At 31.5% G+C, this 12,508-nt stretch overlaps 1 protein-coding gene across 1 annotated transcript; it reads left to right on the forward strand.

The window, feature by feature from the left end:
- The first annotated feature begins 9,047 nt into the window (after window positions 1-9,047).
- Window positions 9,048-11,004, forward strand: LOC108342066 (CBL-interacting serine/threonine-protein kinase 12). The gene has a single exon (XM_017580147.2). The coding sequence runs from the start codon at window positions 9,162-9,164 to the stop codon at window positions 10,689-10,691; it is 1,530 nt and encodes a 509-aa protein (XP_017435636.1). The 5' UTR covers window positions 9,048-9,161; the 3' UTR covers window positions 10,692-11,004.
- The last annotated feature ends 1,504 nt before the right edge of the window (window positions 11,005-12,508 follow it).

Below are 12,508 nucleotides of genomic sequence, written 5' to 3' on the forward strand. Positions count from 1 at the left end.
AACACCCTAATGTTAGAAAAGAAGTTGGGTGTTACTCCCTCCACTTCCCCAACTTTCTACAATTTATTTTAATTATAAAAATAACATTTATTTACCTTCTTTTACTCTTAACCCTATTTAATTATGAAACCCTAAATTTTTACCATCGCATCAGTACCACCTCTCTTTCTCTCTTTCAGATTCTCACCTCCAACTCCAGATTCGTAGGTTCTCACCACCCCCCTCCCCAACTCCAAATCCGTTTTCTCCTAACTCTTACTTTTCTTTTATTCGCCCAGTCCACCCTAACTCTTCCAGTCTTGGTTCCTCTGTTCCCACATTCCCACCAGTTTGCTTTCATTCGTGTGTGCGTCGTTCTTGGGTTAGTTCTACGAGAGCACTTCGTTTCTTGCTTGCATGATATGTTTATAATTTTTTTTTGTAAATGTATGTAATATATTGTGTTTGCGGTTGATGGTTGATGGTTGATGCTGTGTTGTGGTTTCTGCTTTTTGTTTTCTCTGTTTTCTGTGTTGTGGTTGATGTTTGAGGTTCTCTGTGTGTGCATGTGTTCAGAGGAGGAAGAAGACATCCAAGCCTGAACGAATGTCGCATATCTGTTTTGCCCTAAAACGAATGTGGATATCCATCGAAGTACAAACATTTGATTTAGAAACAGGATAATAGTTTCTCTAAACGAAATTAACTGCATTAATTGGTGCAAGTACATAATTTGTTGATTACCCCTTTTAGTTTTATAAAATGTTATTGCTCATGATGGTATGATAGACACTTCCTATCGTTTCATAACTTCATAAACAAAATTTTCCTAACATATAAAATTTTCCAATGGGATTACTTGGTCTAGGGACCAGCCTTTGCCAAAGAACCAAATTATATCAATTTAGAATCATGGTATGAACATATGTAGATATCTACAATGTAACTATGTAATGAATTAATTTTGTTTCTCACCAACTTAAATTGTTCTTCTTCCATAAGGTTTGAGGACACAAAAATCTGAGATCCAAAGCCTGCAAAGCAGAACCAAGTAGTTGTTTATCTGATATTTGTTTGTTTGACTTTGAAGTGTATTGTTCTGGAACAAGAGAGAGTAAGCACATCATGGGTTGTATTGTGTTTAAGAGTACAATTCTGATGTGAGAGTGACATAGTTGGAGTAATTGTTGTAGTAGTTGGTAATGGTTCTGGAGCTGGTGTTAATTCCTCTTCACACTTGGTTGCCTTTGATGTTGTTTTCATGATATAATTTTCGGTGTGCACAATCATTCTTCCTAGTTTCACTCCCTCAATTATATTCCTTGTAAGTTGTCGTCGCCACTTTCCTCAAAAGAAATTTTGGCAACTTACAAAGTGATATGTTTTGTTTTGTCATAGGTGGCAATGTGGCTTCTCTAGCCAAGACTGAATATTTGTTTTGTACTTTCATTTAGTGAAACGGATGCTCATATCTGTTGATTACCTACCTCGAGACGTAGTGCACCTTGCACCTTCAAGCACCACCGAGACCGACACCGCACCACCACATGAAACCTCTCACTCACCACACTCTCACACCACAAGAAAGAGAGGAGAAAGAATTCGTACGTGAAGAAGAGCACAATGAAACACAAACAATGAGAGGACAAAGTAGAGAAGAAGAGGTTGTATGTCATTGCATGCCCAGGGGATTGGAGTGGGTAGAACTTAAAAATATTAACCTTAAAAGTAAAATTTTACTTAAGGATAAAATAGGAATAGAGAGATGGAGAGAAGCGTAAAAGAGGAATGGGGAGCTGGAGGGAGTAAGTGGTGGTGGTGGAGGGAGCAACACCCAAAGAAGTTAGATAAATGGGCCTTAGAAATTGGACCTTACCACAATGAGGGTGTTGCTCCCTCCACCACCCTAAGTGCTCCTGCACCTCTCCACTATTTTCTTTTATTCCAAAAATACTCTACACCTTCTCACTATTTTCTTTTATTCCAAAAATACCCTACACCTCCCCACTATATTCAACAATCTTTCTCTTTCTCTTTCTATATTAATGGAGCATTCACATGGCTCGGATTTAAAGTTGTGATATATTGCAAAATTTTATTTATACTTTCCCTTAAATAAGTTTGATTCAATCTTATTTTCACTGTTCAATATATCTTTTTTTCTTCAAATTACTTAATAAATGGTAAAATTTTGTTCTAAATTTCTAGAAAAATGTTTATATATATATATATATATATATATGTGTGTGTGTTTTTTTTTTACATTTAATATCTATAATTTTTAACATTATATTATGTTTTAACTTACTGACATGTTTGACTCAGATAACTTGAATAAAGTATTTAATTTATTAGATAAATAATATAAAAATATTATTAAATACTTAAAATATAAAAGAAAAGTTATTTGTTAAAGATTTAAAATTTATTTAGTTCTTTCGTCAGTTAGTATATAATAATAATAATAATATATTATTTACTATTAATATTATTATGTTTACTATTTTATATTTGCATTAACTTTTAAGTTTATAAAATGAAAGTGGTAGAAGCACTAATATTGAAGTTTTTTCTGAATTTTATATTTTGCAATGTATCACAAGTTTAAATCTAAGTCATATGAATGCTCCACTAATGCAGAGAGAGAAAGAAAAAAATTGTTGATGATAGTAGAAAAATGTAAGGTATTTTTTAAAATAAAAAAAATAGTGAGAGGTGTAGAATATTTTTGAAATAAAATCGATAAAATTATAACTAAAAACAAGTTATTCCTACACTTTTTTTTTAATGAATTTCAGATTTGGAAAGAAATATATATTTTAGAATATATTTAAAAAATACAAAACGTGTATTTTTTAAATCTAAAAATATCTTTTAAATTGTACACTACGAGATGCATTGATTCTAAAATGCACAATTCTTTCTCTCCCATACACTTCTTTTTCTCCTATAAAAGTATCATTTAATCACACTTATTAACAGTACAGATTACAGGAAGAAAAAGGGAGATGCCGCCAGAAAAAACACAATCCTAAGTATCTCATAATTCAGGTACGTGTCTTCTTTTAATTCGAGAATATGCCATTCGAGAATGAGTGAGCTGTGGTGGCAATTATATTTTTCAATATTAATATTTTCTTATGTATTTTCTGTAAAGACCAATAAAATATAATTAATAGTAGTAGTGATTTTTAAAATATAACATTAGATTATTTTATTATTAAAAATATTACATTTTTCTAATTCTTTAATATAACTTTTAATTTTTCTCATTTGTATATTTTTATTGAATCAATTCTATTTTACTTTTTAATATTTTTTTCATTATTGAGATAATTTGAGTGTTAAGTTTTTAAATAATAATTTACCCTATTAAATTTTAAAACAATATGTTATTTTTATATGATTACATTTATTATATATATATATATATATATATATATATATATATATATATATATATATATATATATATATATATATATATATATATATATATATATATATATATATGGGGTTTGCTAACGCGCGTACATCTGTTCTGCAGTTGACAAAAATATCTTTATATATATATCATGAATTCTAAGTTTTAAGGTTAAGGATATTTTAATAATTTTCATTCTCAAAACTTAAAAAAAAAAACCCGAAACCCTTACTCACCTATCTGATTCCTCTCAATCCTTTTTATTTCATCTCTCTCACTCCAACCTTTTCTTTGTCATCCCTACTGTAGTTCCAATTGAAAAAATCAGAAACATTTGCCTTTAAACAATTTGCCTTTGTAAAGAGTTGAGTCATTGACATATTCACCTTCAGTCAAAGGTTCATTCAAGATCTCTTCAATTTCACCATCTTCACTAACCTCTCTAATTTCATCATCTGCATATGTTAATCATCATCTCTAAAAAAACCCTCTAGGCCAATTACCAATTCTTTTGGATGTTAGATAAAATTATATATGACAAAGATTATAAAATGAAAACTCATTATAAAGTCATTTTTTATAAGAAATTGTTTAACAATGAGTGTTTCGAATTTTTTCTAGGCCAATTACCAATTCCTTTGATGTCATTATGCTTGTGAAAATTAGATAAAATTAGATAAGACAAAAATTATAAAATAAAAACTCATTATAAAATCATTTTTTTTTAAGAAATTGTTTAACAACGAGTATTTCTGATTTTTTACAGGTCAATTACCAATTCCTTTATGCTTGTGAAAATTGGATAAAATTAGATAAGACAAAAATGATAAGATGAAAACTCATTATAAAATCATTTTTTGTAAGATTGTTTAACGGCAAGTGTTTTTGATTTTTTCAATTGGGGCTACAGTAGGGATGACACAGAAAAGATTGAAGTGAGAAAGATGAAAGAGAAAGGGTTGAGAGTTGATTTTTTCAATTGGGGCTACATTTTTTTTTTTTGTTTTGAGAATGAAAATTATTAAAATACCCTTAACCTTAAAACTTAAAATCCATGATATATAAGGATATTTTTGTTTACTAAAAACAGGCGTACGCGCGTTAGCAAACCCCTATATATATATATTATACCTTGTAGGAGACAAATAAAAATACTAACAACTTTTTTTTGTTGTAATTGTACAATTATTTCTACCATGTTTGAATTTAGTAATTAAAGCATTAATGTGTGTCTTCTATACTTATATGAATGTGAATTATTATTTTTTTTGTGTCACGTTTACTTTTAAGTTTATCTTTTAAATATTTTCTTTTAAATTCAAATAACTATTTTATTAATTTTACCGTTTTTAAAATTTAATTATTTTTTTAATTTAAAAGTTTTTAAATTTAACTATTTTTTAATTATAAAACTAACTATAAGATAAATAAAAATATTTATAATAAAATAATAAATATTATTTATATTTAATTTCATAATTATGATAATAATAATAATTTTACTTTTTATATCATAATAAAATAACACATATATTTTCACTACTCTCTCTTACTCTCTCTCTCTCTCTCTCTCTCTCTCTATATATATATATATATATATATATATATATATATATATATATATAAGTTAATAACACTAAAATTATTATACGCACTTTATATTATAACCATATTAAATTCATATGTATTATTATTATTACTACTCATGATTAACTTTTACTGAAAGAAGTAATTTTTTTTACTCATTCCCGTCAGCGAATAGCGAATCAGAATCTTACTAATTATAATACCTCACCATTGATTTTTCTAACCCAATTAATCAGCAAACTAATCATTATTACTTGTTATTAGTTTTTTTATTATACTATTTTATTATACAAACAATTACTTTGCCAATATATAAAACAGTTTATTCAAAATATTTAATAGTCTTATGGACTATATATCCCAACAACCAGACAACAGATTTTTGAAAAATGATTAGGTTGGCTGTTGCGGTGTCGTTTAATCACAACTAGAAACACAAAGAAAGGACAACTAGTAAATCTAGGTTAACACTATTTTTATTATATAAATAAATATACAACATTACTATCTATTTTATTTTGTTGATAAATATTTTAAAAATTAAATTTTTTCAGTCATTTATTTTTTTATATATATTTATTTTACTATCACATGTAAAACATTCCAAAATATAGCATTTAATTATATAATAGTCATCACAGATTTAATAAGATAGATAAGTTATAGACAATATTATAAAGTGGAATTCACAGTCATCCAAAAATAACTATAAACTTAAATTTTATACACAACCAGGTTAAATAAAACTATTTACAAAACTACTCATCTTCCTCTGCTTACACTCATAGGATGATCATAGCAGAGAAGAGAACACAAAACATACAAACACAAACAAAAAGCAGAAGGGTAAGCTAAATTACAAAGCATGTAATATATCATTTACAACATCACACTTAAATCAAATATGTAACATCCAACAATCCAAACATCTTAATATGCAAAGACCTAAATCGACTATCCGGACTTAGAATGAATGTCAAGCTATAATGAGTTGTGCACTTGTGGTGGCCTCTACTGCTTTGCAAAGCATTGCCAAGGGGTTTCACCCTACCACCCACTCCAGGTTAGTCTGTTACTCGTCATAGACTATACTGGAAGCACATAGACTAAAACCTCCTCCTACTCTCACTACATGTGTCAATCTTCTCTACTTGAGAATGAAAGACCATTAGAGCGTTAGGATAACCCCCAATGTTGAATTCCCTGCATTCATTCTAAAGATACTTGAAACCATACCGAAGAAGTCCCTCTGTGGAACCCATTTTACCAACTGTGAAATCATTTGAATCCATATGAAACCATATACCTATAATCTTTCACTTTTATATTGCATACAAACATATATAACACTAATTATATTTCAAAGGACCATAAACAACCCAACAAGTCATAAAAAATCACATGAAACCATTTTATATACATTAATACACAATAATAGTCCAAGAAGAACCACTAAACAACACAAAAACCCCTTCAAACTCATACTTAGGCAAGTAAAACAACTTTGAAACCCCCACCAACAGCTCTGAAAAGGTTCCAAGCCCCCAAAACGACTTAAAGAACGTCTAAAACTAATACCCGGAACCCCAAATTTGGTATTTCCAAAACCTGAAAAAGAAACTAAAACTAGTGCGGTAGCGCTCAGTGCTCAGAAGCTACCGCTCAACGCTAGAGCCACTGGAATAGTGGCGCTCTGCACCAGAAAGCTGGCACTCAACGCTGGTGCCCCTGGAATGGTGGCGCTTAACGCTAGAAACTAACCCTCAACGCCATATCAGTTGATAACACACTGTTTTCATGGACTTTGATGCACTTGAGACTTGTTCTAATGATCAAAAGGGTTTCTTACTCACTAGAATTGATATGAAAACACATTTATAACTAAAACAAGGTATCTCTTTTATCATTAGATCCAAACTAGGTGCATTAAACCCATATGACAACTCCAAAAGTACCCAAACTCAAATCTACACTTTCTAACCCAAAACTCTACAAACTAAAGGTATGAACAAGTTTTAAATGACTCAAAAATAGATCCTAAACTCACTAATTTACCCTAAACCCACTCCTTTGAAATTTCACTACTCAATACGCCTTATTTAAACCCAAATCATGCAAATTCACCATCACAACTCTCTCCTGCATAATACTCCAGATTTTACTGGTTTGACAGTTCCCACAAGTTCAAAATAACATCAAAATAACATTAAAATAATTACCCAAACATCTATTTTGCCTAACGAGCCCCTTATTCAAAATTTCACTTATAAAACCTCAAAATTTCACTCTAAAATAAGCATTAGTTGCACTCAAATTCTTCCTCTCAACTTAACACCACGAAGTTGACCATCTAATGATACTAACCAATCTCAACAAAATTACCAAACTATAGATTTTACATTATATTTATTACAAAATTACCCATATCATCAATTTGAGCTACGATTTGTACTAAAATTTCATTATTTTTCACATCCATCATTATTTATATAATTTTTATCTCCACAACATTTTAAGTTCATCATGCAATAACTCATAACAACAACCATGCCTTCATAATTCTCCGAACACATCATAAATTTATAAGCATTCAACATTTTTCCCCAATTTAACATCATCAATTTCCATATAATCACATACACACAATTAACAGATTTCAAACATCTTACCATACCTATGAAAAGAAAATTAGCTTCTCTTACCTTAGGAGAATTATAACAGCTCTAAAAACACTCGCCTTAAGCTTCCACTACAAAGAATTTTAGGAAAAACCTACAATTAACAGAATGATAATCGGAATGAAATCTTGGGACTCAAGATTAATAAAGAATCAAAGAAGAAACTCAATTGATACATACGAGACATATTTGGTACACATGATCATAGATCAAAGATAGACTAAGAAAAGGGGTAGAAACTTACTTGCTTTAAACAGAGAATCAATCGGATGAAAGTGGAGAGTACTTCATTATGATCCTCTAGGAACCTCTTGATCCTCAAACAAAAAATCACTAAGTAAGAAAATAAAGATCATAATATCACTAAGTAAGAAAATGAAGAGAGAAGGTAAAGAGAGTTTATATTTTTAATTTTCATAAATTTTTTATTTAAATCATAATCAATGTATTTTTTAAAATATAATAAGAAAAAAGAATATTATTCTATTAAATCATAGGAAAATTAATGTCATTTATTAAAAAAATACAGAAAAGACAAATGTCCATTTAAGTTTAAAGTTAAAGGAGATATGACTATCATTATATTAAAAGAAATTAAGTGTTTATTTTCAAAATTAGAAAAATATGAAGATAAGTAAATGCATCTATTCTTATACTATTTATGCTATTTTTCGATCTTTTATTATTTATTGTAAACTTAGATTAATAAGAAAATATCATTCAATACCTGAATTTGAAATATCCATTCTATTAACTGTGAACTTGAAATACCTTTCAAACAAATTTCAATATGTAAATGATTTGTTGTCAAGACTAACATTTAAGTACTTTTGTCCAATTTAAGACATTTGTTTAATTTAATTTAATTTAGCTAATTTCACCTAATAAAACTAAATTTTACTTTTTTATTCATAAAAAGAGCTTAAGAAGTTTAAATAAAACTTAAGAAAAAGGAAAAAAACTGATTTAGATAAAATTTTGAAGAGTAAAACTAGAGCATATTTCCAAGTGATAAAACTTGTATTATAATTATTTTTTGAAGAAACTAAAATTGAATTTTTTTTTATAATTAATTACATTTTCCAGTGACATTACTTTATGTTTAAATAAGGAATAAAGTATATATGAAGGGATTAAAAAAAAGTGTTTTATATATTTCAGGGTAGAGGGTTACTAAAATGATATTTCAACCTCTTTATAATTTGACCTACCTATCAGGTATCTGGAAAAAAAGCATCAGCTGGAACCGTGCTGTTCGTTGGCAGGGTCAATGATTAAGAAACTACGTCACACACTACCAAAAATATCAATTACTAAAATACATTTTAAAATTACATTATTTATTTACTTTAATTTTCCTACACACAACACAAAATTACCATGAAATGCAAGGAATTTAATAATAGAGAGCAGAACAAAGACTTGAGAGCTTCAATGGAGGTCCATCACTAGAAAACACTTCCATTGTTTTGGCGATAGGATCAACGAACACCATGGCAGAGCTCACTCCGAAGAAGGAAAATCCCAACCTTCTGCTGGGCCGGTTCGAGCTGGGAAAACTCCTGGGGCACGGAACCTTCGCCAAGGTCCACCATGCCAGGAACATCAAAACCGGGGAAGGAGTGGCCATCAAGATCATAAACAAGGAAAAGATCCTCAAGGGCGGTTTGGTGTCCCACATCAAGCGCGAGATCTCCATCCTCCGCCGCGTCCGCCACCCCAACATCGTCCAACTCTTCGAAGTCATGGCCACCAAAACCAAGATCTACTTCGTCATGGAGTTCGTGCGCGGCGGCGAGCTCTTCAACAAGGTCGCCAAGGGAAGGTTGAAGGAAGAGGTTGCCAGAAAGTACTTCCAGCAGCTGATTTCCGCGGTGGAGTTTTGTCATGCGCGCGGCGTGTTCCACAGGGACATCAAGCCCGAGAATTTGTTGCTGGATGAGGATGGGAACCTTAAAGTCTCTGACTTCGGACTCAGTGCTGTGTCGGATCAGATTAGGCAGGACGGGCTATTCCACACGTTCTGTGGGACACCTGCGTATGTTGCTCCTGAGGTTTTGGCGCGGAAAGGGTACGATGGTGCCAAGGTTGATATCTGGTCTTGTGGGGTTGTTTTGTTCGTTTTGATGGCGGGGTATTTGCCTTTCCATGACCGTAATGTTATGGCCATGTATAAGAAGATTTACAGGGGTGAGTTTCGGTGTCCCAGGTGGTTCTCTCCTGAACTTACTAGACTTCTCTGTGGGCTTCTTGATACCAACCCTCAGACCAGGATTTCTATTCCTGAAATCATGGAAAATCGGTGGTTCAAGAAGGGTTTCAAGCAGATAAAGTTCTATGTGGAGGATGATAGAGTTTGTAGTTTTGATGATAAGTTGCAGTTGCAGCCCCATGATGGTGGTGGGGATGATGATTTTGCAACATCGGATTCTGAGGTTGAAATTAGGAGGAAGAATAGTCATAATGCTTCCTTGCCAAGGCCTGCTAGTTTGAATGCATTTGACATCATATCGTTTTCTCAGGGATTTGATCTCTCTGGATTGTTTGAGGAAAAGGGGGATGAGGCCAGGTTTGTTTCTTCTGCTCCAGTGTCTAAGATTATATCCAAATTGGAGGAGGTTGCTCAGTTGGTTAGCTTCACGGTGAGGAAGAAAGATTGCAGGGTGAGCTTGGAGGGCTCTAGAGAAGGCGTGAAGGGTCCTTTGACCATTGCAGCTGAGATTTTTGAGTTGACACCTTCCTTGGTGGTTGTGGAGGTGAAGAAAAAGGGAGGGGATAAGGCAGAGTATGACAGGTTTTGTAACTCTGAATTGAGACCCGCGTTGGAGAATTTGGTTAAGGAGGAATCTGCTTCTTCGTCTTACCAATCTACACACATTGATTCTGAACTTCATCAACGAACACTCTCTGACTCTGCCCTTAACATTCATTCAGATAGTGAAAGTTTGTATCGACAAGACTTGCCTGAAGTAGAAAAAACTAGTATCCGAAAACATGGTGAATCAATATTTGAAATCTCATAAAAAAAGATACTAACATTTAGTATCTGACTGTCTTTGGGAAGAGATCGTTTTTTAAGATTGAAACATGAGAGAAAAAAAATGCATGTTTGTATTAGCTAAGGTATCTAGAAGAATGACAGATGATAATAGGATACTACTTTTTTCTTGTAATTTTAGATTGTGTGCATGTTTTATTTTTCTTCTTTTGCCACAAGAATTGTCCATCTTCTTTTAGGTTTGCTCCTTGACTGGAGTATGTCCAAATGTTGTCCAAATGTTGTATTGCAAAGCTAATTTGATTTACACACAGTGAATAAAGAAATGTATATGTTCACATGTCTTGCTACATTACTGTGTAATTTGTATGAACTTGATTTAGTTCTTTATTGCGAGCAATGAGAAAATAAGAATGCATATTTCTTGTGAACCCCCGAGGTGTTGCACTGGATTTGAGTATCCAGTTTTTCAAATTAGCAGGCCTTATTTATTATCAGCTTAATTCGGAATTGAAAACTGGGGAAGCCATTCCAAGAGAATAAGATTCTGAGCACAAAACAGAATGTCACAACAGGTCAATAACAACACAGATACCCTGTGTTTTTTGGCGTTTCGTGACATTGAACATACGAGAGAATGATTGTGTCAACATGTTTGGGAAAGTGGGTTTTGTTGAACTAAATACATGAAACTTAATCAGGCTGAGATTTCAGAGATCCTTTCTCCCACACTTTACAGATGTAGAGGGAAATGAAAGCATACTAAATTTGATTGTTCAGCAACTACATGTTGATATTACATTTTAAGCAAGGGGGGTTGAATATGCTATGGATATCCACTCAAATCTGAAAGCATTTGACATCATTGATAAACTGATAAATGCTCTGAAAAACCTATGTACAAAAATAAGCTTGTTAATTTCACACCGGCCCTACACATACACAAGTGGTGCCTATTATTTGAACCAAAATGCTTCAGCAAAACAGACACCACAAGTTGTTTGTAGCGTGGTCCCACACACATAGAAGTGATGCCTAAGAAACAGGCGTATCCACTGAACATAGGATTAAAAAGTTGTAACAAAAACCCGTGGTTTTATATTCATTTTGAGTTGAACTTTGTTATTTACATCGTGGATCGACTTTTTAGGTGTAAATTGACTTGTTAGAAAATGTACAGTTCCGTAATATGAAGTAGGTGTCAACATATCATTTGGTACTTTATGCTGATGCAATGAATAGGCGGTTATCTACTTGTATTTTAACAAGTATAACTCATCCTTCACTCATTTCAAACCTTGTTCCTTTCTGTGGTTCAGAACAAATGGAAAACACTGCTTCTAAATAATTCAAATTGGAGGGACCCTGCTACCTAATGGTAACAACTGTTGGGGACTATTTTCATGTTCAAACACTTTTTGTTGTCTCTTTTTCTGCTCTGGCTTGTCTTCTTCTTCTTCTTCTTTATATATATATATATATATATATATATATATATATATATATATATATATATATATATATATATATATATATATATATATATATATATATAAAATTAAAACCAACCTGTGAAGTGGAAGGCTGAAAAAAATATGCTTAATCTGGGAATTTTATTCATTTCCCTCTGTAGGGAATCATCTCAAACATAAAATTTTCCCTTATTGGTGGGGATTTGAATAAAGAAAAATTTATGCCTAAACTATATAAATGATTTTTATTTTTTATCTTTTATGTTTTTATTCCATTTGTCTTTATAAATGTTCAAATATTTTGCTTTTAAAAAGTGATTCGCAAGTTGACATTTAAAATTAATTATTTATCTCATACTTCATTTTTTCT

Source organism: Vigna angularis, chromosome 1 (assembly GCF_016808095.1).
Source record: "Vigna angularis cultivar LongXiaoDou No.4 chromosome 1, ASM1680809v1, whole genome shotgun sequence".
NCBI classification, from domain to species: Eukaryota; Viridiplantae; Streptophyta; class Magnoliopsida; order Fabales; family Fabaceae; genus Vigna; species Vigna angularis.